This window comes from Camelus dromedarius, chromosome 12 (genome assembly GCF_036321535.1).
Source record: "Camelus dromedarius isolate mCamDro1 chromosome 12, mCamDro1.pat, whole genome shotgun sequence".
Taxonomy (NCBI): domain Eukaryota; kingdom Metazoa; phylum Chordata; class Mammalia; order Artiodactyla; family Camelidae; genus Camelus; species Camelus dromedarius.
In genome coordinates, this window is record NC_087447.1 from 13,781,718 (window position 1) to 13,809,011 (window position 27,294).

General features: G+C 45.5%; 1 protein-coding gene across 1 annotated transcript in view; it reads right to left on the reverse strand.

The window, feature by feature from the left end:
• PTPRJ (protein tyrosine phosphatase receptor type J) overlaps positions 1-27,294 on the reverse strand; it is a 153,034-nt gene that overhangs the window by 44,632 nt on the left and 81,108 nt on the right. The window contains exons 2-4 of the mRNA XM_031459580.2: positions 4,051-4,069; positions 2,643-2,807; positions 361-564 (exon numbers count right to left, since the gene is read on the reverse strand). Coding sequence (XP_031315440.2) covers positions 361-564; positions 2,643-2,807; positions 4,051-4,069 — 388 coding nt within the window. The remainder of the gene's footprint in view (positions 1-360; positions 565-2,642; positions 2,808-4,050; positions 4,070-27,294) is intronic.

Sequence of the window (27,294 nt, forward strand, 5' to 3'; positions counted from 1 at the left end):
CAGCATTGACTTCCCTGGGGAGCCTAAAAGAAGCCTAGTAATTACCGACACCATCAAGACACACTTCTAACAGGGTCTCTCTTCCCAAGTCTTAGCAGAAAAGTATTAGCCAATACTAATAAAAGATTTTTAAAACCAAACAGTTAGAAGCAGTTAAAATATCCCAAAATACACAAGATCTTAATATTGAATGATCCTGCCACCTGAACATCTGGGCTTGAAACAACACAGAATCTTTCCTCCTCTTCCACAGTCAATGAAAACCAATCTCTTTGCAAAAGGTGAGTTGAACGCACAAGGCTCTAGGATACAGGATGAGAAGGATGGTTCACAATCGTCCCTGGGAGCTACTCATCTTACTTGTTGTGGCATTTCCTGAAGTCCCACTGACTATTTCCGGAGTTGAGTCTGTGCTGACACCACTTGTTTGATTTGAAAGACTTATCTGCCCATTTTCTGTCCCACTCTTGACTCCATGTGTGTAATCAGAAGCAGTTGCATCGTTTTTCCAGGTTGGGGTCACGTGGGTTGTACTGATGATAACAGCTTCCAGAGGACTGGATTCTATTTTAACATCATTTCCCAAAAAACAAAAAAGAAAGAAAGAAAAAAGTTATACTTCAGGGTGGGGAGGGCATAGCTCAAGTGGTAGAGTGCATGCTTAGCATGCACAAGGTCCTGGGTTCAATCCCCAGTACTTCCTCTGGGGGAAAAAAAAAAAAAGTTATATTTCAAAAAGAAATATAAGACTAAGGACTGCTCTGTATGTTTCCTTTCCAGAAGTGAATTTTGCAATCCTAGAATTTCACTTCTCTTTATTTGCCTCCTGGACTCCCAACAAAATACACTTAGATTCCCATATATACGTGTGTGCATGTGTTAGTGAAACAGAAGGCTGCAAAAAGAAGACAAAAACGATACAGGTTGGCCTTGTTAGCTACGACTTGAACTTGGAGTTAAATCTGTACAGAAAATGACACAAAAGAGACCTAAGATGGAAAAAGAGTCTGTCTCCTGAATCTCAGAAAACAGGGCAGGTTGAGAGGCATATATGGTGCAGAAGCAGGTGATCATTTTTTTTTTGCCAAACCCTGATATCAGGAGGACACTCCACAACTCTCTGACATAAAGATGCTACAGGACAGAGTAGCATAAAGAGAGAAGGACTGGTCTCGGAATCCAGACCTGGACGTAAGGACCTGCTCCGCCCCCTAGCCATGTGACCCAGAATTTGTCCCTTAAAACCTCTCAGTCTCGGTTTCCTCTGTTGACAGCTCTAAGACACTACATTAAACACAAAGGATTACTATTAAGGCACCAGGATTTGGTAAACAAAGTCACTGGACTGGAACATTCGAAAACCTGGGCTCAGAGTCCAATCCTGCTAGGCATGAGCATGTGATTTACTAAAGGTCCTCCCGTCACGCTGAACCTCACTTGCATCATCTGTCAAACTGCACAAGTACAGGATTGTAACACCGCGGAAGCCGCTGCGGTTAGTAACAATAACTAGGACGTCAAAACGGACGCATCCCAATTGCATTCAGGATGGAGTGGTAACAACTAGAGACAGAAGAGTAATAAGCACAGGCAATAAGAGAGTCCTTCTCCTCAAGGACCTGGGGGTTGATTCCAGAAGATTAAAGGTGATGCAGATAACACCACTTCAGCACGCACCTGGCCTTCAGATGACAGCATGAAGAGTGTGCCTTACCTGGAACCTGGGAGATGCAAACATTTACCTAATCAATGAAGAAGGGCAGGAGAAGAAACCAGAGAAGGGAAAAGGGACCAGGCACAGAAGAATCTGGTGACCCACAATGCAATAAACTTCATGGCAGGAAGCCCCCCCCGGACTTGAGCTTCCTCTTTATAAAGTGCCCAGTTCACAGCTTCAGAGGAGCATTTTGGGCAGCTTGTCACTGCAGTGCCATTTGCAATCAGTGATGATGATGGTGATGAAGATAAAGATAAAGCAAGGGCAGCAGCAGCCCTGTTCTGGGTGCTGACCACGTGCTGTACACACATTTTCTCATTTATGCTTCACAATGACTTCATAAAGAAGGCTATGGCACCATTTTAAAGAAGGAGAAATGTGTTAACGACTCAATTTTGTTGGTTCATACAGGGATCCTGGGGAGGTTTTGCAAAAAGCAGATTCTTAACTTTCAACAGTTCAGAAAATAAAGTACACCTTAAAATACCTTTTTAAAATATGTTTGTGTATATACATGTACTATTTGGTAATAAAGAGGAAGAAACCGAGGTCTAAGAGGACCAATGACTTGCCCTCGGTCATGCAGTGAGAAACTGACAGACCCAGGAAGCAAACCTGAGTCTCTGATTCTCAGTCAATGCTCTGACCTGCCACACCATTGTAGTATTGCTCAAAGGACAGACAGAGAAGTGTCAGAGCAGCTCCCAGAGGAGCCAGGCTACCCCTCGAGCCAGGCAACAGGGCCAAGAATGGGGAGCAAAGCGATCCAAGAAGTAGTTGCTTTTTACTGTTGAAGCTGAGATACACTGTTCTTCAATACACCGCAAATACGAAGACACTGGCATTCTCTAAAACCCACCATCCCTTCCAAAAGAAAAGTCTCGCTCACTTGTCTGTACTTGTTGGCAGCAGGTACTAGAGTTACCTGAAAAGGTGAAATAAGGTTGCTTCCCAGAAGTCACTCCCAAAACTGAAGTGTTCCCATCACTGTCTGCCGGGGAAAACTGCTGAATCTGGCCACTCGAATTGGTTACACTTGTTACTGGAAAGTTTTCTTGTGCCTTGGTTGTAGACAACTCACAGTTGGAGCCTAGAACACAGGAAAGAAAAACAAAACATAAGCTAATAAAAGGACACCGCCTACCATACACTGGCCATTCAACAGACTTTTTTTTTTTACTATAATTATTAAAAAGTATCATAGTTCCCTCATCAACCCCCTTCCCCACTTTACAATATCGCCTCTATGCATAGATGTTTTCTTCTTTTGCACCAGTGATTCAAGCCTGCAGAAGGATCCTAGCAGCTTATTTAACCAAAGTGATTAACAAGGAAGAAAAAGCAACTGGAGAATCCTCCCTATTGTTTGCACAGGCTCTGCATAATTACTGTTATTAACTGAGACTTTCTTTATTAGAAGGTTTCAGCAAGGTCTGCCCCCTTGCTATGGCACTGTGAGAGCATTCTAATTATTTCATCTCTATGGTTCACAGACCTTGAGATTTTACCAACCAGGAAAAAAAAAAAAGTCCCCAAATTTTGAGAACAAACAAAAGCTACCAATTTTTATTTTTTCAAAGAGGTGCATTTTAAAAATTACCAAATACTATTAATTTTATTTCTTATAAAACAAATTATGATCAAAATAGTAAGGACATAATCCCAGAATAAATGCTTCTGACTGAATATATTCAGGGTCATTAAAAACTCACTATACTATCCTTATTTTTCTCAATTTCCTATAGACCCAGGAGGACTTCAGTGGACTAGCCCTAGTTAGCAACTGGGACTCAGCCTTCCACATGGAAGCAAAATACACAGGAGGCTATGTCTGGTTTGCCCGAGGTTATACAAACCCCGGACACTATTTTTTTTTTTAATGGAGGTACCAGGGATTGAACCCAGGACCTCGTGCATGCTAAGCACGCACTCTCCCACTGAGCTATACCCTCCCCCCACCTCCATACACCATTTTAAAAATCATGGGGTAATACAGCACCCAAGAAAAGACTGATGTGATAACAGTACATGAAATACATATAAAGCATACTGCATTATGAAAACTAAGGGTTTTTTTTTTTAATCACCCATAGATATAAGCTAGGGAGAAAAAAAATCACAGAAAAAAAATTTTTTTATTTCCCAGGATTGCACAATTGATCAAATCTTTTCTTTCACTTGCCTCCGTGACACTCACCCCACATCTAAAGAAAAACTGGAAACTAATTAACAAATTAGCATTTTCTGTGATTTTTTCACATGGCTGTTAATGTCACTGTGTCCATCGGGGGGCAGTTGCGAACAACACAAGAGTAATGGGAAGTGGTACTTACAGTTACCTTCGCACACGATCTGCAACAGAAAAAGAAAACGGAAGTCAGCAGATTCATTCAGCCATGGCAAATGCAAATCAGAAATAAAGCAGTTGAGAATTTAATAACTGGGGCAGGCTGTTAAGTCCATTAAGCAAAGGGCCTGCTGGCCAGGGTTAGGGTGTGGGGCCACTGACTAGGGGAATTCAGTGTAACTGCGGGTCAGTTACAAACAATGGATTAACTCAGTTATATGGAGACTAAACGGCTGTTGGCTGCCTGGTGTTTTTTCCCACAGAAACACCCCACAAAAGCAACTCCCCAGGTCAGCACTCCTTCTTGTCCCTACATTGTGCATAAAGGCAGAAGGACACCAGAACAAGAGTTGAGATTCTCTGGGCCAGAAAGAAAGGAAAGTAGGACCATCACCACATCACCCCTTCCCCAGAGCCACTGCAGGTCAAGAAAGGAGGGTGTAAAACCAGACAGAAATCCACCAGGTTTGAAATTTTCATTGTGCAAAAATTCATCTTCTTCCTTCTACCAGTAGGTGGCAGTAAACTTTTTTTTTCCTAAATCATATGGCAAAGAGCTTCAAGAATAAATGTTTGAAACAGAAGGGACCTTAAAGATTCTTTAGTTGACAGTGTCTCAATCTGCCATCTTTAGATCCCTGGGAATCCTCACACATATTTATTGTTATCCATAAATTATTTACCCATACTTGAAAAACCTAAAATAAGTCAAGATTGTTCATTCTGTTGCATAGTAAGGACACTTTTTGGTTAACAGGATGTTTCAGAGTATGGTTCTTGTGATGAGGGAAATTTTCAGAAGGGCTCTAGGGGAAAAAATGTCCTCCAGCCTCCCATCACACTTATAATGAGATGCAAACTTGACCACAGCCTACATGGCCCCTCTGACCTCATCACCCCTCATGCCCTTTGAGACCTTGAAGCTGGTTCTCCCTTAGAGCCTTCATATAGTGGTTCCCTTCTCCAGAAGCAATCTGCTCCTAGACCTTCCCAGATCGTGGCCTGAAATGCCACCTCTTCAAGGAGTCCTTGTCCAACCAACCAATAGAAATAAGCCCCCTCACTCTCCATCACATCCCTGGTGTGTTTTCCCCTCCCCATTTACTTCAGTTATTGTCAGTCTCCTCCCACTAAACCGTAGCCTCCACTAGGATGGAAACCTCGTCTGTGCCTGTGCCTAGAGTACTGCGCACAGTAGGCACTCAATAAATGCCACTGAAGGAAAGAACGAGCCTCTCGTTCTAGAGAGGCAGCGATCCCGAAGACCCAGAGAAGGTCCCCCAGCAAAGGTACAGCCAAGGCCAAGGCCAAGACCGGTCAGGTCCAGGAGTCGAACAATCCAGCCCAGGATTCCCTCCCCTTATCCCGCCATTTGCACTTATCAAAGGGAAGCGACAAGGACAACGTTCATTCTCATCTCTTGAAGGGCAGAGAAGGAAGGGCCTGTTCCCTGTCCCAGCTCCCAGTGACCCAGGCACCGTACTCAAAGGAATCCGGTACTTCCCCCTCTCCACTCCCTGCAAGCCCAGTGGGGGCAGGGTAAGCCCTGTTCATTCTCCTTTCCCTCTCGCCCCCCCGACTCTCAAACTTCCCATTCCCACCACCGCACTCAACCCTCAAGCCCTCCTCACCTCAGCCTAAACTTCCCCAGCTCATCTTCCTGCCTCCAGCCCCGGCCCTCAGCCTGCATCCACCTATTCCAGGATGGGTACACACCAGCTGGTGTCTCTCTGAAGCTCATCATGAAACAGTAGCCAGAGTGATAACCCACTGCATCGTATGGCTTCCCGTCTTTCCTGGCCTCACCCCCACTTCTTTTCCCTCATCTTGACCTCACTGGCCCAGACTTCCCAAATAAAGCATCAGCAGTTTAATCTTTGCCTCAGGACCCAGGGGACCTAAAGGACCCAGACTAAAACAAGGGACAAGGGAACCTAAGAGAAGTCTGCAAGGGGTCTCTTGGGGGAGAGCTTCTTCACTAATAAAAAGGAATTACATGGAAAGAAATCCCATCCTGCTTTGCTGGACTTCATCAGATCTGCCCATGGTGCCTGGAGCTGCTGCAGCCACTATGTGATAAGGAGGGGAGGAAACCTGCTGAGAATCGCTGATGAAAAGAGGGAAAACACCTGGATCCTTGCATGGCTAAATGAAGCAATCCTAGTCCCTTCCCACCTCCAGACTTCTTGTCTGGGGAGAGGCAATATCCCTTATTATTCAACTACTTTTGTTTGGACTGTCTAGTATCTGCAACCAAAAGAATACTATTTGACACAACAAAAGCAAAGCAAGGCGAATAATTTTCACATTAACCTTCATTGTTATAAAGAAAGTGAAGGGTCAGTGATCTGTCATCCAGGTTTACAGAGCTGGTCAGTGGGAGGTAAAGCCAGGAGGCAAGTCCAAGTCTGCTGGGCCCCCAGACTCTTCCACCGACCACAGTCAGGGAGAAAAAGTCCCTTGCAAACAGCACCCTCACAAGATACCTACCATGGGGTTCCTCATAAGTACTTTTTAAAAGAATACAATCAACAGAAAGTTCATCTTTCTCAAGTTAGCTCATTGCATAGCGGTGCCTGGGGGTGAAATGGGAGAAAATCAATTCCCACAGATTCCATCACTGAGCACCAAAGTTAAACTGCAGAAAAAGGAAGTTAGGGACAACTTTTCAGCAGTGACAGCTGAACATGGCAACAAGAATAACCTCAGCTCCTTCCCCTTCTAAGAGGACCCAAAAAGGCACTAGTGGCTGTTAATCAAGGATTCCACAGAAGCCGCCCTGCTTGCGAGTGCCCTTCTTCCACCACTGGTCCCTAACCCAGAGCTCCAAATCTGGGCAGGGTAAGAGGCGAGCATCCCACCGGCTCCATCTCATTCAGTCCCCACAACAGCTCTGTAAAGCAGGAATGATCATCTCCACTTTACAGATGAGGACACTGAGGCTCAGAGTACAGAACCTCCGGTCTCAGAGCTGAGGAATTTCCAGGCTAGTATGAACTTGCTCCAGGCACAGGAGGGAAAAGTGCTTCTCGGTAGAGAAAAACCAGCACTTTCCACTCTCTACTTCTCTCTGGGCAGAAATTAAACCAGACAAAGTATGCAGAGCCAAGCCCAGGGCCAGGGGCACATCAGGCTCCCAGCCTTCTCCCTCCTGGCTTCAGCAGACCCACCCGGCAATCAGAGGGTTCTGCACGAGCCCACCCTGTGGCTAGGACTCAGGCAACACCAGAAGTCACAGCTCCCGTACTGAATCAGGGGCAGTGTTTGCCTAAAAGACAGTGGGTGTCACAGCAGCACAACTGACGACAGCCAAAAGGTGGAAACAACTGAACTGTCCATCAGCAGATGGATGGATGAGCAAAATGCGCCGCACACGCACGACAGAATACGATTCAGCCATGAAAATGAAATTCTGGTGCATGCTACAATGTGGATGAACCTGGAAAACATTATGCTAAATAAAAGGCAAACACAGAAGTGTCTGTGTCTGTGGGCACACATAGTGTGCTTCCATTCACGTGAAATGTCCAGAATGGGGAAATCCATCAAAACAGAAAGCAGCCTGGCAGTTGCCAGGGGCGAGGAAAAGGGGGATGGGATTGTGATTGCTAACGGGTACTGCATTTTCTTTTGGGTAATGAAAATGTTTGGAACTAGACAGAGGTCATGGTTGCACAACATTGTGAATGCACCAAATGCCACTGAATGGTGTATTTTAACATGGTTAATTTTATCCTGTGTGAATTTTGTCTCAATTGAAAAAAAAATAAAGATAGTAGGTAAGTGGCTTTATCATCAAGTTCAGCCACTGGGAGGGAGGGGCGAAAGGAAGCTTCCTGAAGGAAGAGGTTGGGGTGGGTGGGCCGGGGTCTGCAGGGGCACACAGCACAGAGCTCACGTCCCATCAAGAGCCTGTGAATCCAGCAGGCACGGCCCAGCAGGGTGACTGAGAAGTTTAGGTTCAACTTCCTCTGACACTCGTGAGCTCTGGGACTTGGGGGTCTCGCCAAGCCATCCATTTCATCAGTCACAAAATGACAGAAGCACGGATGCAATACCGACCCTACGTCTGAGTTCTCCTGGGGCTCTGACAAAACAAGGTTCTATGCTCCCAGCCTCACAGCCTCCCTCCTGCCTCAGCTGGCGTGCTGCCCTTCCAGCCCAGGAGACACCCAGGCTCTGAGCCCCTTCGGGTCCATGCCTCTTCCCACAGCAGGCTCTAGGCTAGATGCCAAAGACACCAAGGCACAAAAGGTGGTTCTGACTCACCGAGAGCTCGTGGGCAAGAGCAGCACAAAGGCAAAGACAGGGCAGAAAGGGAGCCAGAAGCCACCCGGTGAGGAGGCAGGGGGTGCCCAGGCACATGGTGAGTCTGGGGGACAGAGAAGGAGGGGCGCGGTGGCTTGAGAGCGGTCTCATGCGGGAACTTAATGCTAGTTGGTTCTACTTGTTATAATGTTGACTGAGCCTTAACTATCAGCCAGTCACGGCACTACAGCTGTTACACTCATCATCTCCCTTAAGCCTGACAACCAGGACCCAGGAGGCAGCAACTGTGTTCATCCCCATTTTACAGATATAGAAACTAAGCCCTGGAAAAGTGAAGTTCCTGACCCAAATCTTCCAGCTAGTAAGTCTAAGATTCCAGCCCAAGTCTGCCTGACTCTGAAGCTCTTGACCTTAACCATTCCTGGGAGCACTAAGCTGCTTCACCCCTGGACAAATCTCATCTGAGACCACGGAACCCAAAGGCAATTGCAGGGCTGCTCGTCACAAGCCCCTGCTTGTCCTGGGCCTAGGGGACAGGTTCCATCAACCCATTTAAATTGACTGAATTAAGAAGGCTGGGCATTGTTCTCAAAAGGAGCAGAGTTTGAGGGTAAATTCACAGAACCTGGATTTTAGCAACTGACAAAGCTTAAGGTTTTCTATGCTACACGTTGGGTTTTCAGGGATGGGTAGTAAGTGACTGAATAACACAATGGGTAACAATAGACTATGCTTCTAAAACCAAGCCCACACACCATATGACAATAGTTATTTTTACCCACTGACGTAATTAACCAAAATGCGAACCACTTCAAGCAATTTTCAAAATCAAGTCGCATTTTATGGGATTTGCAACATGCACGGATTTCAATACTGAAGGGTCATCATTCTTCCTTCCATTTATCTCTCTTGTGAAAATTACCCAACAGCTCCCTATAAAATTGGTATAAAAAGGTAAATCATTAGTCATGAAAATGGCAGATAGGGTGGGCACTCCCTCGGAACCCAGAAGCCAGGCAATAAACACCTTTATGGGAAACTTCCCAGAAGGCAGATGTGGCATCATGGGGCAGCCTGAATACCTGGCATCCCTTTCCACCCTCAAGTCCATAGGCAGGAGATAGACAGACGAACAGGCAGCTTGGCAAGTGGTACCCACAGCACAGGTCATCAGGCAAAGATAAGAATGTGTTGACTTTCCGCCTCATTTGCAGATATATGACCCTCTGAATGCAATGCTGTCATCAAAAGGACTGTGGAGAAGGGTCAATAAGATCCGTAATTTTGTGAACCCAAAAAGTCAGGTGAGGCTTTGAAGGAAGGAATGACCAGCTGGCTCACTCACCCCTTCCTCTAGCGGCAGTTGGAGCCATGATGAACATTTCCCTTCCAAATGCACAGAGGAAAAAAGTAACCAGAGGGGCTATTTTGGTGAGTCTCCATGAACTCTGTGGTGCAGGACTGAGGACGACCTTGGAAATCCCAGGCCAGAAGTTTCCATGGGTATTTTTAGTGGAACTTATTTTTTTTTCCAAAAAGAATACACTAAAGAGCTATATGTACAGAGTTCCCCCATTTCACATATATCTACATATGTATAAAGTCTGTGTGTGTATACGTACACTCAGACAAAAGCCATTATATGTTTTTTGTTGTTGTTGTTATATATTTAAAGTTATAGATTTCCTTGTTCTTATTTCGGTTTTTTTTTTCTTTTTAGTTTTTCTTTTGTGGGGGAGGGGTAATTAGGTTTATTCATTTATTTTTAGAGGTACTGGGGGCTGGACCCAGGATCTCGTGCATGCTAAGCATGCGCTCTACCACTTGAGCTATACCCTCCCCCTACTTTGTTATTTCTTATTTTCAATATAATAGATGCATAACCAAATTAAGACACGGGTCTTAACCTGTATTCTCCAATGTATTAAAATTTGGTATAACACACATTTGGGCAAGCATTTTCATTACAATTTTAAACCCAGCCAAACTAGAAGGGGCAGTTGGTGGGGGGCATGTTTTTAATGAAACTCAAAGGAAATATTTATGGAACCCCCGATGCACCTCGAGGAACACAGTTTGTAAACTAGGGATCTACCTACCCTTTGACTCTATGAAGGAAAAAAGTAAGTCCCAGAGTGGAGCAGCAACTCAGCCCAGATCACCCGGCCCTGAGACTAACGCACAAATCTGTGGGCTCCTTGGCAGCGTTCATCTCCTCATCTTATGAGAAGATCAGGGTTGGCAGGACCCAGGCCCCTGTCTGAACCCTTTCTCCACATCATATGATAAATCTGGAGGTTCTAAATTGGAGTTCCACGGTCCAAATCTAGCCCACTGACATGTTTTGGTCTATCCACAGTGTTGGTTTTGTTGTTGTTTTCTTAACTCGCCTCCAATAGAACACTGTCCTATTTTCCCCGTTGTACTTTTTTCCAACTTTGAGACACTGTGACTTCATTATTTGGCCCATTCCATTTAGTTATGTTCCCATCTGTCTCTGACTTTCTGACCATTGACTGGAGTGCACCTTGCAAAATTCACAGGTTGCAATTATTGATTGTTTACTTTCTAAGTTTCTCTATCAGGAAAAGAGCTCTGGCCAGTGTCAGACATGAATAACATACACGATGAGGATCTAAAATGCACCACATTGCCTGCCCCTCAATCCACACTCATCCCCTGACCTGCTCCCCCATGTCACCACTACCCACCAAAAGGATCAAAAACAGGGTAAAGTGTTCTGATCTTTTAGTTGAAGACTTTGATTTTCTACTCCTGAATCTGAATAAAACCACTCCATAAATCCCACCAATTTCCTCTTGCACTGCCCATCCACTTTAGAGTTTGGATAAAAATAGCTAACAGACACCATTTACCAAGCGCCTGCTATGTCCAGGGCCAGCTCCTCATGAAATCCTCCTCTTTCCCACCGCCCACCGCCCAGCCAGGAGCATCCACAATCCATGCCTTCCTGGCTCCCCAGGCCCCCACAGCCCTCCCCCTTCCTCCCAGAGGAGGACTGAACACCAGGACTCCAGGTTCCAACTTGGCAAGCTCTGCCTTCAACTGACCACAGAAAGCTAGGGGGTCTCTCACCATCTATGAACGCCAGCCAAGAAGCCAAGGGTGGATTCTATCTCCAAGGTCACAAGGGCCAGCAGTGATTTCAACAGACCCAGAAGCTTCTCACGCCCTCTTCGAGTGCATCCTGAAGAACCCTACATTCTTCCAAGGTTTGCAAACGGAGGTTCCCACCAGCCAAACCACCACCTCACTCATTCCCGCTGCACTGTGGAATCGAGGCGGACAGAGAACAGGGTTGGGTAGGAAACCAACAGGGCCTGGAGTCAGCTCTGGGTGTGAATTTTGGCACCGCTACTTATTTGCAAGGAGTCCATAGGCCAGCGACCTCACTTCTTGATCTGTTTCACCTGTAAGTCGCCATCTCTCTGTAGGCTCGATGTGGGGACTAAGCGGCACGCAGTAAGTGCTCCACAAACAGCAGGAAACATGAGTCACCAAGGTGGGAGGGCACAGGAATTCAGAGAAGACACTCTGGTGTCCAGCCCTATCAGCTGCACGCGCCTGAGCCAGCTCCTCATCCTCTTTCAGCAACAACCCCAACAGTGCCCACCTGAGCAAGGGGGGAAGTGAAAGAGCGGTAAGTACAAAACCCAAGAGAGGGGAACCTGGGAGTTCGTTTGTGCGCATCCGATAACTTTTATAACTAAAGAAATAAATGGTATAAAGAGTATTTCTCTCACAGGATTGCTGTAACAAGTCTTAAATGATATAACCCATGTGATGCACTTAACATATACAGCAGGTGCACAGTACATATTAGCTATTATTACACTTATTACCACGAGCAGGAACTGGGACTGCAGGGTTCAAGGTGTGAAGCATGGGGAGGGGAGAGCTGTCACAACAAAAACTAAGAAAAAGCAGAACCAGAAGGGATTTCTGCTAACACAGAAGCAAGAACAGCAGAGCAGGGCCAGCCGGTATCTTGCATTCGGTTGCATGATGAGTGGAACATGGGGGGAAATTCTCAGACTGGCCGAATTCTCATCTCCTGCCACCCATCACGGCCAGAGCTGCACGGAGGCCATCCTGCATCCACCCCAGGAGAAAGATGCTGGGGTGGAAAGAAACCCATCGCCAGCCCCACTCCCCACTCTGCCATCGGGATGAGAGCCCAGGTCCCAGGACAGTCGAAGGGTGACCTCAACAATCACAGGTGATGGTGACAGGTCACTTCTTACAGAGATTCTTCTTTTTTCTTTTTAACTGAAGCACAGTCAGTTTACAATGTTGTGTCCATTTCTGGTGTAATGTTTCAGTCCTACATATGCATACATATATTCCTTTTCATATTCTTTTTTATGAAATATTGAATGTAGTTCCCTGTGCTATACAGTAGGACCTTGTTATTTATCTATTTTATATACAGTAGTTAGTATCTGCAATTCTCCAACTCCCTATTTATGCTTTCCCACCCTCTTTCCTCCCTGGTAACCATAAGTTTGTTTTCTATGTCCTTTTACAGATTCTTCTGCCTCCAATATTCTCTTTCAATTGAAAAGTGCATCACTGAGGGGGCTGGGTATAGCTCCGTGGTAGAGCACATACTCAGCACGCACAAGGTCCTGGGTTCAGTCCCTGGTACCGCCATTAAAATATATAAACAAACAAACCTAATTACCTCCTCCCACCAAAAAAAAAAAATGCATCACTGAAACATCCAGACAACACAGGAAATGTCAACTGTTCTCCAATCAGCTCTTAACAATAACCAGAATACAACCACACCCACCCCCCAAAAAAACTTAAGGCAAGGCCATGCCATCATCCTCTCTAAGAGACTGATCTTTGATAAAATGGCAGCCTGGCAAATCACCTGGGGCAAGTACTGTCAAGCCAGTGATGCCACAAAGTAAACACGTGTATTTGATATCCAAGCAATGAAAAGAGAAAACTGAGTCATTAAACACTGGATAATCAGCAGAGCCTACCCACAAATGGCGAGGGCAGCCATGGGAGGTGACAGGTGATTATCAATATCTCATAAAGCCTAATGAATGCCCCAAATCACAGATCGGCAAACCACTTCTGTCAAATGCCAGACAGTATATATTTTAGGCTCTGCAGGTCTTATGACTCCACTGTTGTGATGTGAAATGAGCCACAGACAATGCGTAAGCTGACGACCATGGCCGTATTTCAATAAAATTTTATTTATGAGCATTAAATTTCTATTTCATATAATGTTTGCATGTCACAAAATATTTTTCTCTTGATTTTTTTTGAACCACTTAAAAATGTAAAAAACCACTCTTGGCCCACCAGCCATCCCAAAACAAGCAGCAGCTGGACTTGGCCTGCTGGATGGTAGTCAGCCAACCACTGTTCTAAATCACTTATTTACCCTGGACGGGCTGCAGGCACAGGCCCAGAGCAGGTCAGAGCATGAGCCCACGGTCTGGGTCTGGGTCTGTGTCCTGGTTCTGACAATTACTAGCTTGGGTACGAAGCTAAAGTTTAATCTTCTCACCAGAAGGTGGGGATCACAAGAGTACCCTCCTTGAAGACTTAAGATAATTAAATGAAATAACCTCTGGCACGAGGCAAATGTTCAAGAGGGGATCACTCTATCATCACTGCCATTGTTTCTTTGCTTTTGGCTAAATGCCGATCAACTCTGTTTAAGAACACAGGATCTCACAATGTAGGTCCAAATTCCCCGTTGGCTGGTAAGACGGGAAAGAACAAAATTTGCCTTAATGAACACAGGGTATTTGAGAGACAAAATCTCTCTCAATATGGGTCCAACGGCGACAGAGGATGATGCCTGACGGTCAAAACACAATGGCCACAGAACTGCTTTCTCAGAGCAGCCCCTCTGGTACCCTGGACATTTGCAATCCGACCCTGACCTTTGGCACTTGGCATAAGCCAATTTATTTTTCCATGTATTTAACTTATGTCTCTAACTAGACAATAAACTCTCTTAGGGTAGGGGGAGTCGCACACTTACATCCAGGCATGCCCAGCACATGGCCTTCCCTGTGACGTACTCATTCAGCACTGGTCAATTGGTGGATATTAACTGGATCTCCGGGGTCTGGAACAGAGCTGGCCTGGACATTAGTGGGTAAAATTGGATGGACGTGTGTGAACTTCAGGGCCTTAAGAGCAAGCAATCAGGATATAGGTGGTTAATCACAAAGTAGGCTAAAATCTTAGGGATCGCCTGTACCGATCCACCTCTACTTAGGGCTGAGGAAACAAGGCCCAGAGAGGTAAAGGGATTTGTCCAAAGTTTCTGGGTCTGAAGCTGTTCACTGACCGCATTCTATAGGCCAGGCCCCATGATCATTCTAGGGACACAGAGACGAACGTCTCCTGGTCTCAAGCTGCCTAAAGACTGGCAAGGCAGACAAAGAAATAAACTGATTTTTTTTCCTCCTTTTAAGTGGAACTGTTTAATTTGGTGAGTGTTTCAACTTTTCACATTCTACCTCTTTAGTGTTCTAAATTTTTCAACATACACACCTTTTTTTTTTACGTTGCAACCGATGCCCTCTATTAAGGAAAGCGTGAGTCATAAAAACAGAATTCACACTTCATATCCATTTTCCCAGGTATCGACATAACCTCAAATCCCCTGAATAATCAGTGCTGTCACCCCTGCTTTGACTCGTCCTGTCCCACAACCTAGAAGGCGAGAGCTGTCTCCCTTCCTCCTTTGCCCGAATAACTCCTGCTCATTCTTCTACCGAGACAACTTTGCCAAACTCCGTTCCCCAGCACAGCATACGCTTTCTTCTGAGGGTACGCTCAGCACCTCACCTCTCCTCTTCCTGCTCATTACTGTAACAGTCTATTTGGCCAGAAACTCCTTGAGGTTGGGGCCTCTAACTCCGCGCCTAGCACAGTGCCTGCACCGGCTGACTGCTGGTCGTCTGCATGGTAAGTTTAGTTGCTAAAAGGGTGACACTGGGGAGATGGTCTAAGCATGAAAATCAGTTTTAATTTGGACAGCAGAAGAGAACGGAAGAGAGCATTCAAGCTAAGAATAGTGTGAGGAAAGAAAAAAAAAAAAAAAACAATGCAAGAAGGCACATGGAAGTGATTCTCACACTCTGGTAAGTATCAGGACCGTCTAAGGAACTTAGTAAAAATACAGAGGCCCAGCCTCATCCTGCTTTGGACAGCCTGGGCCTCTGTGTCCTTTACCAGCTCTTTAGGTGACATTTGAAATCCACTGGATGAAGGTATTTTAAAGGGACATTGAGGGAGGGTGATGGAACCCAGAATCCCCTCTGGTCAGAAGTAGCCACACCCCTAAGCTCCCAGGAAAGCCCTCAGCAGCTCACTCCAGGGAGCGAGCCGAGAATGGTTTAGTTTGAGGAAACTCAATCCAGAATAAACTAAAGACACACTTTAACGGTCTTTAAACAAGAAAAGGGCCAGGTCTTCCGGAATCCAGGCTGAGTCTGCTCCGGAAGTTCCAGCTGGACTAAAACCAGACTATACTCAGTGGAGAAGGTGGGTCACAGGGAGGGTTTTTCTTAGATGCACTGCAAACTTCCGGCAGCTTCTTCCTGCTCTCCCGTAACAAATCCAGCAAGCCAACAAATCTTAGAAAGTAATCGCTTCAGCCTATGCAGGGATTTGGACTAACAGGGACCAAGGACTTAAACCGTCCTCATAGCAAGATGAGGAAGCACAATGCCCTTTCACTCAGCCCTTGGTAAATCCTTTTCCTGCCCGTTGACTGCCACCATCCAGCCACACAGCGCGTTACTGGTCCCATTCGTGGGTCCCTTGCTTTTCCTGGTGTGCTTTCAGGAAATAAGATACGGCACTGAAGAGACTTGATGGATGTAAACACATTCTGTAAACTGCTGTGAGCTGGGCTGTGTTCCAGCCAGACCTGACGTGAATGAGTTGGCCTTTTCCAGAAGCACGAGAATGGTTGTGGAAGTCAGAGCCGAGTTCAGCCGCCCACCCCACACCCAACCAGCTGGGTGACACTGGGTGAGTCATCAATTCTCCTGAAGCTTTAATTTCCATATATTCAGGTGGGGAACGATGCTGCCTGACCTCTCACGGTTGTGACAAGCAGGAACTTCCATGGGGTCTTGTGCAAAGTAGCTGCTTAGCAAATGTTAGCTCGCTGAATCCCTGAAGTACACTCAACATCAGAAGTAGTCATATTTAGCGTTGAATGAAAGATAAACACACATGCACACTGGTATTTTACCAGTTGAAAATAATTATTAACTATCAGCCATGTTGCACAAATACATTGCATTATATAAAAAGTCACTCTCTTCCAAAGTTTGCACTGACAAAGAAAAAGCCAAAATTCTCAAAGTCTCCTAAGTCCAGTCCATCTTTCTTTGCCATCTAATAAAACACTTTTTATTTCCTTTCATGGGCTTAAACTTCACTAAAAGGCAGATTGTCTGAGGGCATGCCTCTGAGACAACAGGACTCTGTGTGTGCTCAAATAATCCCCTGTTCCAGTTGACTGTTTTCTATTTTTCTGAATAGACACTGTACAGAATCAGGAATCAGAAACGGTCCTGTGATCTCCCTAATTGCTTCCACAGACGAGTCCAAAATGGGTAAATTTTTTTTCAAAGACACAACTGACTCAAACCCCAAACGCTCCTCTAAAAGCCCTTATCAGCCTTCTCTCCCACAATGGCCTGGACCCCCACCCCCCACCCCCCACCAACCCTCACCCCAGGGCTCGGCAAGAACTCAAACAGCAGAAAGGGCTCCCCCTCCAGACAAGACCCATCTCTGCCCAAGAAAGGCCAGCACTGAGAAGAGGAAGGCTCTTTGGAAGTCAAAGACAACATGTTCTTGGGCGTCCATCCTCTTACTACCCTGAATTTCACCCCAAGTCTGATCCAGAATCTTAGCCTTCAGGAAGCCACTGTGCTACCAAGGACTTCTACACCCCCAGATCATTCTTTACAGCCACATACAAGCTTCAGATACACACATTCATCCCAGTAGACACCAAAAACCAGCCCACTCAACCTCAGATTTGACAGATCACAGTGGAGATTAGTGTCTCCATCTTCTTGGCATTCTACTGGAGTTCTCCAAATTCCTTATATAAGATCATTAAGGAAACAGCCAGCTCCTGTTAATCAAAAAGTTGAACCAACAAGACCAAGCAGAAGCTAAAGTCTCATCAGTAAATAGTTAAAAGATCCAAATTCCCAGCAGGTTTGACATCAGACAACATTTGTCGGTCAACCTCTGTCAAAGTTTTTAAAGAAATTTAATATGCCAGGAATATTTCACTATGATAGTTGGTAAGCTTGATAAAATGATTTTATTGCCTTAAAAAAAAATGAATATAGTAAGAAACTCCGGGAAGGTCATTTTGGCAAGATCCGTGGGTGGCAGTCTATTTGGGATCTAAGAGAGACTGTTCCACACTTACGTGTTTTAACAAATTAAATATCAGGAAAACAATTTTATTTGGTCCTCGCTGTTCAAAGGAAAATTTCCCTGCTTGCATTGTGGCTTTTGACATCCTGCCAAGTTTCAGACACTGAAATATGAATGGGATTAAAAAGGATTAAGACAGAGTAAATGCTATTAACAGCTCTTCTATTGCATGCATCTATCTTACTCAGGAGCCAATGACCCACCAGGGAAAAAGAAGAGCTGAGAAGGAACTGAGCTCATTCAACACCTGCTCACTTGGGACGGCGAGGTCAGCAGTTAATGCTGGGCTCTCTCCAGCCACAGTCTGTGTCTGTCAAAGATTTGCACCATTCATCTTGACACATAATCAAAGAACACTTCATCACGGGTCGTCAGCGCTGCAGGAGCCATCAGCAATCAGTGGCTTCCCTTTTTATTATTTGACAACAGCAAAATCCTCTTGACAAATTAAATCTTACGGGAAACCCAAATAAAACCAGTTAAGAGGGATAACATTATATTAGTAAGCCTTAATTTTTAAAGATCGCATCTACATCATTTCTTTATTGTGGAGTACCAATTTTTTTAAAAAAATGGCAACTTGGGCAAACACAAAAATCTGAAATCACATGTTAGTTACATCACATCCATTTCTGGGTTTCATTTGTTTGCACAAAAATCAATAAAATTCTGATTCACAGAGCTGTGGAGCTGCAAATGGTAAAAGTTTAACAATTCATCTCAATTAAACAGAGAGCAGAGGTTTTATTCCTAAGGGCATCATAAAAAAAAAAATTAAGCTGGCGGTACAAAGGAGCACACGAGTAACCTCCAATGTTAAAGGTTTTTAATTCTCTTCCTAGCTTTATTGAGAAGTAATTGACACGTAACATTGTGTGAGTTTAAGGTATACAACATGGTGACTTGATAGACGTATTATATATTGCAAAATTACTACCACCTGAAGGTAAGTTAGTACATCAATTACCTCACATAGATACTTTTTGGGGAGAGAACATTTGAGATCTACTCTCTTAGCAACTTTCAAGTATAAAATACAGTATTGTGTTAAAAGTTTTAAATAATAAAAAATAATTTTCTTTTCATTTGAACCAAGCATTTAACAGAATTCCTGAAACATTTCAGAAAATGTTTCCTTGGGAGAGTTTTAAACTACTCCTCTGTATTCTAATCTTATACAAACTCTACTAAAGGATTTTTTTTTAAAAGGAGGAACACTCCTTGATTCTATAAAGTCAATATAATCTTGATACTTAGACAAGGACAAAATGAGAAAGGAAAATTATAGGTCAACCTGATACATGATCACAGATGCAAAAAATCCCAAACAAAATATTAGTACACATGAATCCAGCAATGTATCGTAACCAAGTTGACTTATCCCAGAAATGCAACAGTGGTTTCATTAGAAATAGAAAATACGTGTCATTTATTACATACCAGATTAAAGAAAAAAAAGCCGCAAGTTTGTCTCAATAGATACAGAAAAAGCATCTGATAATATTTAACACTCATACAAGAGACGTTCTTAGCAAATTCAGAGTAGAAAGGAACTTTAACTCAATGATGGCCAGCAACATTTTGAACCCAGGTGAAACTGAGAAGGATTCCCTTTAAAATCAGGACCAAGACATTAATTGTCAACTACAGCTCAGTAAAGTTGGGGGCGGGGCAGCAGGGGTGGGAGGAGCGGAATCAAGACAAGGATGATCACTGTGACCACTTTAGTTTACATAACAGACAAGAAAGGAAGAAATAAAACTCTCATTGCTTACAGAAAATGAGATAAGATTGGTCATATATTTAAATCTACAGATACATTATTAGAAATAATCAGAGAATTTAATCCAGCTCAGTTACTAAATCAAATGTGTTTCCATATATCAGCCATAAAGAGAAGAGGTGATCTTTTTAAAGTTATCATTTACAATAACAGCAAAAGCCTGAGGAATCTAAGACTCCATCTAATAAACAGGTGTAAGCTCTGGAGGGAGATAATCATCAAACTTTTTTAGCCGTCAAGGAGCAGAGATACACCCTGTTCCACACTGGAAGACTCAACATGGAGCGATGTCAGTTCTCATCAAGCTAATTATCGATTCAATGCAATCTCAACCAAAATCCAAATGAGGTGGGTTTTTTCCACAAAGTTGATCCTAAAACATACGTGGAAGTGCAGAAAGCCAGGAACTGCCAAGACTTCCTGAAGAATTTGGGGGAGGGGTTTCCTCTAGCACCTCTCAACACTTCTTATGATTAGAAAGAAAAAAGACTTATTATGATGCCAATAGTGATTAATACAGCGTGGTGCTGGTACAGAAACAGACACAGGGACCAGTGAAACAGAGTAAAGAACCCAGGGAGAAGAGGGGAGGGTATAGCTCAGTGGTAGAGTGCATGCCTAGCATGCATGAAGTCCTGGGTTCAATCCCTAGTACCGCCATTAAAAATTAATAAATAAGAAAAGGGGCATGAGAAGTATTTTTGGAGAAGTGGAAATGTTCTAGATCTTGATCTGAATGGTGGTTACTGAGGTGTATACATCAAAATTTGAGCTGTACACCAAATCCTTACATATTTAACTATGTAAGTTACACTTAGAAGAACAAGGACAACAACAAAAATGTGGGGTCTTGCCCCACTTCTGTCATTAGTTTATACTTTTATTGCATTTGGCCAGTAAACTTATTTAAATACAATCAGCTTCTTAATATTTGAGATTTCTTTGAATCATAGTAGGTACATCTCTGTTATTGTTCCATGAGTATCTGAGAGAATATGTTATCTCTGCTATCTAGCTGTGTGACACTGAATATGCTACTCAGCTTCTCTGTGCCCCAGTTTTTATGTCATTAAAATGTGGCTAACATAGTACCTGAAATAAACAAACAAACCTAATTACCTCCTCCCTCCCCCCCCTAAAAAAGAACCCAGGGAGAAACCCACTCATCTATGGAACCTTGTGACATGGCTCACATGGCACTGAAGTTCATTGACAAGAGGGAAGAATCTATCAAATGGAGAAAATGTTGGTGTCTACATGGAAAACTGTGGATCTGGATCTCTACCACCATACCTACCGTACACCAAAGCCACTTCCAAACAGATTACAGACATAACTAGGAAGGGCAAAACCCTGCAACTTTTAGACTGAACTACAGGAGAATATAACTTCAAGGTAAGGAAGTATTTCTTAAACAAAACCCAAAGGCATAACCATAAAAAAGTGACTGATACATCTGATGCCGTTAAAACTAAGAACTTCAGTTCCCCAAAAGATATCTTGAAGCAAGTGAAGACAGCCACAAACTAAGACGATACAATGCATATAGCCAAGAGAGAATTAATCCTTAGAACATATAAAGAGCTTCAATAAATCAATAAGATAAAGCAAATAACCCAACAGAAAAAAACAACGGAATGACCTGAACAATGTTTCACAGAAGAAATACAAGTGACCAATAAAGCCAGGAATAGTTGTTCAGATCAACACTACAGAAGTACATCATTTACACCCACTGGATTTGCAAAAATTAATAACTCTGATAACAGCCAGTAATGGAGAAGCAGTGGGTCAACGGGACCTCTTACACAGTGCCGACAGCGGGGGAGAATGGCCACAATCACTCTGGAAAACAATTTGGCAGTTTGGTGAGGTTAAACTTCATCACAGTGATTCCATTCACAGGACTGAGCCACACAGAAATCCTCTCTGCATATGAACCAGGAGACACGAGCTGGAATGTTCATACAGCAATACCATAGGCAATAATCAAAAAAGTGGGAAAAGCCAAATGCCCATCATTCGGGAGAACAGATAAATGACTGCAGAATAACACACTGATCAACAGTTCATGCCTATAAAGCTGAATGAATTGCAGCCACACACAGTATGGATGCACAATAGACAATACTGAGTGAAAAAAGTAAGTCACAGAGTGTGACATGTACCCTTAATAAGCAAAACTAAAAAACATATTGCTTAGGTATGTGCACATATATGTTTAAAATTTTTTTAATGTTGAAAACGGATCCATGTAATTCAGGATAGTGGTGATCTGACTGCTGGGTAGGCCAGGGATAGGCTCAAAAGGAACCCAGGTAGATGAAATGGCTGGGTGGTGGAGTCACAGAGGTGCACTTCATTACCATACTTGTAGCTCAACTAGGTTCTTCCAAACGATCAAACATGATCTGATAAGAATGACTAAACCACCAACACAATCCACTGTCATCACCGTCCATGACGCTGACAGCAGCCGACACTTATCAGGCGATCGCTGGAGACCCGGCGCCACTCCAGTTACACAGATGAAGGACAGAGGTCAGGGGATCTGCCAAAGCAGGGCAGCCAGGTGGGAGGCCAGAACCGGACGGCAAAGCCAGACCGCCTCACTCTCCGCCAGTGCTCTTCCCACTGGGCTCGAGCCCTCACTCCACCACCAGCCTGTGGGTATCTGGTGTTCGCTTCCCTTCCCACTGCAGTGTAAGTTAAGGAGCATGCCTTATCAGTGCCTTTGCTCCCCTCTGAGCGCCTAGCACATAGCAGGTGCCCAGTCAGCACCTACAGGCTGGAGATGTAAGTCAAGTCCACCGGGGCTTGTGTTACTGGAGTCACGTGCTCTGTCATTTCATGCAGGCAGTCATAAGCTGACCCATGCACAACCACGGACACTCCAAAACCAATTGCTTTATCGAATTAGCACCTAATCACTAGCTTCTAGAAAAATGTTTCTCAGTTGACAAGGTGGCAACGGAAGGGGGGATGGTCCTCCATTGTGAGAAATACTGCTCGTAATTTGTTTCTAAGAAGCGTACACATGGCTGGTATCTTGTCCAAGCAGAGCAAATCCAAAGCTTTCTCCTAATGGCCATCACCTGCAGGGTTCAACGGGCCTTCTTCACGAAGAGTTAAAGGGGCAAGTTTATAGCCGGGCCGGGGCCTCAGGCCTACGTGCAGGATGGAGGTCTTGAGGACCACTACTGACCTTGAAGGAAAAAGAGAGAAAAAGGGATAAAGAAAGGGAAGTGAGAGAAGAGGGGGACAGAGAAGAGGAAGAGGGAGAGAAAGAGGACTCAGGAGCCGGCTGGAGGCGGCCGGCCCACTATTCGGTTAGATCGGTGGTTACCTGATGAGGTCATAACAAGACAGTGCAGGAGGCTGCTGGAAACAGAGCAGAGGCCACCCTCCCAGCCCAGAACTGATCTAAAGGAAAGGGGAAGCTATTCCTGTGGGTCTGGAGTCCTAGATCGAACCACCTGTTCCACCCCTGGAGTCAAGACACCTCGCCTTGTTTCGGCCTCCGTTCTTCTGTCCATCAAATGATATTGTCACCCCTGCCTTCTAACTTCACAGAACTGTTCAAAGATCCAATGAGATGGCATATCCAAGCCCTCTGCAGACTTCAAATTTTTCCTGTCTACAAGAGCACACTCTTAAGACAGTTTTTCAGAAGTAAGTGGCCCACCGTGATCACGTTGGCATCTCCCACAGCAGCGGGGAGAAGCACCAGCATTTCTCATTTCTGAACAGCACCCACGGGAGTCCAGAAATAAGGATGTTTGCTGCCAAAGACTACAACCTGCAGGCTGCACAGGGGAGATTCAACTCTACCCAACAGACCAGCTGTTCTCCAGGCTCCACTTCAATCCCTAGCAACCCGAGCACCAGAAAGCAAACTTCATCCCTTCGTGTGGCTGGCGGCCCAGAGACACCACCCTCTGACTGACAACCCTGAGCAGACGCGGGCTCTGGAGCAGACTCCACCTGCTTGGCTCACTTAGTCTCATCTTGACACCAGTCCTAAGGAAGCAGGTGCCTTTGAGAAATTTTTCAATCACCTAAAGGAAGGAAAGGTCAAGTCTGGGGCAAAGAAGGGAAAGAAAGTCACATAAACAACGCCAGGTTTTTCACTTAGAGGAGGACAGTCGAGACCTGCCTTTAAGAAGAGGGCCGGGCCTGCGACTTTCCCCTCATCAGCAAACACTGCTACGGAATCTACCTAAACAAGACCCACCCTGCCCTAAGGTTTAGAAAGAGTTTTATTTTGTAGCCTAACTTTTTAAATACACACACACACTTAACGCCTCATGGGGAAATAATAAAGATGCAAAGTTCTGACAATGCCAATAATATTATGACAACAGCCTATGTGCCAGGACTCTGTCTTCCTATGTCGTAAGTCATCCTAGTAACACTCTAAGAGATAAGGGACGCTCTTATCTCCATCTTACCAATTGGAAATTGAGGTTCAAACACCAGAAGCAAATTGCCCAAGACCATATGGTTAGTCTGCAGCCTGCTGGGATGCTTTCTACAGGCCCCCTTTCCTCCTCCAGGCATAACTGGTCCAACTCAGAGCCCACATCCTCCCACTTGATAGCAAGGAGGAATTGGCTCAATTGCAGACTGAAGAAATCCTCCAAGGCAAACAGGGAAATGCCCAGCCCCAGCTCTGCGTGTCAACCTTCGTGATGTGGTCTCACAAACAGCCCTTGGTGGGGGAAACACGTCACCGCCCGCCCCAGACACTCACCCTCTAGAGTGGGGCAATCTGGTAGTGTTTGCTAAAATGCTGGAAGTCGTGGGGAGAATGCAGCAGCGGGACAAAGACAACACTCGAAATGCAAAGCACCGGCCACCTGCTCACAGCCAAGCAGAGCTGAGGCTGCAGGGCTGACAGCTCATGCGGGCACCAGAGGAAACCCGGCAGGGCAAGCTGGGCCCCAGACCACAGCACGCAGAGCATCCCTGGCCACCTGAACCAAACTTCCTGAACACTGAGGTGTGATGGATCAGAAACAGTGGTGGGGCTCCAGTGCTCAGTAAAACCACCAGCCAGGCCAGGCAGGTCGGGGTGGGTCTGGGGGCCAGCGCCCACCTCTCACAGTTGGTGAGGATACAGAGGTGCTCCAGGCTGCACCGTCAGGCCCCTACCTGTCTCTGAGGAAGGCCACTGTGCCAGCTCTGGTCAAGGACATGACACCAAAGCCTCCTCCTTATGGGTGACCTGCAGGGACGGGGCAGAAGTGAAAGCCACCAGGCCAGTCTCTGATTAGGCGCCAGGAGCTCTTCAAGAAGGGAGGCCAGTATGGGCCCGGGGTCCTGGGAAGGACAGACCATCTTTACTTCCTCCCTGAGGCTTGGGTGACAGGAGGATGGAGGAGAGAAAGGGTATGTCAGGAAGAAGGGGAAGATGCATAGCATCTGGGGCTGTGAGTCTCGCCCACGTGGGCCGGGGCGCGTGGGACACAAAGACAGTGGTGCTGTGTGTCCGCCCTCAAAGGCGGCTCCCAGCTGACCCAGGCTGCTCAACAGGCTGCATATTAAACAGCGTTTCCTTGACCCACGAGGACCAGGTGGGTAGGGAGGAGGGGACTGAACACCTACTTTGTATAACAATGGGTTTCCCCACATTTCACTTGAATAATAACAGTATTTACTGAGAGCTGGTCATAAGGCAGCACTGCTCCCAGGATCTTTTATGTGACAGCCGGGGGCACGCTAGGGTTAGCCCCCATCATAGGTGAGGAAATGAAGGTGCTGTACTTCAATGGCTGGTACAAGGCCCTAGAGGTAGGATGTGCCAGAGCCAGGCCTGAGGCCCCCTCTTTACTCTATCCCCCAGAAAAATCCCTCTCATTTACTGAAGATCACTAGGTGCCAGGCCCGGGCTAAGCAGATCACATCTGTTCTCTCATTAAACCCTCACGGTAGCCCTCTGAATTAAATGCATCATCTCCATTTAAGAATCTGTATGTGAGAAATTATACCACAATAAAGTTGTTTAAAAAAACTAAAAGAATTTATATGTGTACAGTATGACATCGACTAGATTAGCTTATTGCATTAAAAAAAAAAAAAACTGAAAAGACACCGGATCATTAACAGCGGTCTCCCTGGGTAGTCAGTTACAGGCAACGTTTTTTGTTTGCTTGTTTCTGTACCGGACATCATTTCCAAGCTTCCTTTTACAAATGAAAAAAAAATGGGATTTTAATTCCATGTAACACACAGCTGGGAATAATAACAACCCAAATAAAAATGTTCAAAGTCTCCAACACAGGAGACGGCTTCCTGGCTGCACGAGGCAGGGATGACACACAGAACAGGGCAGCACCGAAGTGAAGAGATACCGCGTGTCACCTGAACGCGTAATAGCTGATAAAGCTCCATAAGCAAAGCATGTCGGCCGACTTGGCTGATGCCAACACAACGTAAATTTTCTTAATGTGACCCACCAGGATGGAAACTGCATTTGCTAAGATTGCCCCAAGCCAAGCATAACAAGCCTGGGTACAGAAGCCACAGGGACTCCTGCCCCTGCACACAGACATCTAACACATCCACCCTGGAGGACGCAGGAGATTTCAGACGACAACGCTCAAATGACGTGGCAGAGAGAAGACCTGAGGACTGTCTAGAGTCGGGAAGCCCAGCAGTGATCACCACCCCCAGTGGGGGCCCCGCTGAAGGCCAAGAGCAAAGGTGGGCATCCTTCAAACACCACTTGGCCCAGGTCTCTAGGAGAAGCCTGTGGCAGCAAGCTAGGGGCACGTGGGGCCAGTTGCCAAGTTCTGCGCTTCCTTCATCTGTGAACATATGGAGTCACTAAACTGTCACTAGGAGAGCCTGGGACAGCTCGGCAGAGGCCGGGCCGTTCCCTTCCCACAGATAATTTATGTCAGTCATTACAGGGCTTAGGGAAGGAGCATGGGATGGTCTCTGGTCTTTAAATCTGACAGTGCATCATGAGAATTTCCACATGCTTGCGACTCTGTGGTCTCTTTGTTAAAAGGCTGCCTCGCCATGCTCCCAGATGAGAGAGAAAATGCCTGTCAGTCATCTTGGAAGAGGCAGGCAGGCCCTCTCGAGAAAGGGAAGAGCCCCCAAGCCGTGTGCGGAGCACTGGACCCTGGGCAGACCCCCCTCATCCCAGCCTCCAAGGACCCGAGCCTGGGACGGGGACTCAAATTAGATCTGTGAAATCCTTCAACAGTTAAAGCGCAAGATCACAACAGAGGGCTAGGAAGCCAGCACAAGTGACGGCTGCTGTTACTCAGAATCACAGGTAGTAAAGGTAGGAACCCTGCTAAAAATAAAACTGACGGGTGTCACTCACTGACGTATCATGAGAGCCTATTTACTAGTGGGCGCAGGGGGGAAGAGAAGAGGGTTTCCTTGGCTCTTGACCCAAAATCTCTCCTAAACCGACTCATCTCGTTAAGTCCACATGTTAACTCCTTAGGTAGGTGCCCCAATTTCACAGACAAGAGATCGGCTCCTAAGTGGCAGAGGCAGAATCTGAACACAGGTGTGGTTAGCTCTAAACCGGTGCTCACGGCCATCCTCTCTGGGTGTTAGGGGCGTCGCCTCAGCTTTGCTGTGTGACCTTGGGCAAGTCACATGCTTTCTCTGAGTCTCATGTTCCTCATCCGTAAAATAAGGAGAACAGGCCTTGACTGATTTCTAAGGCCCCTT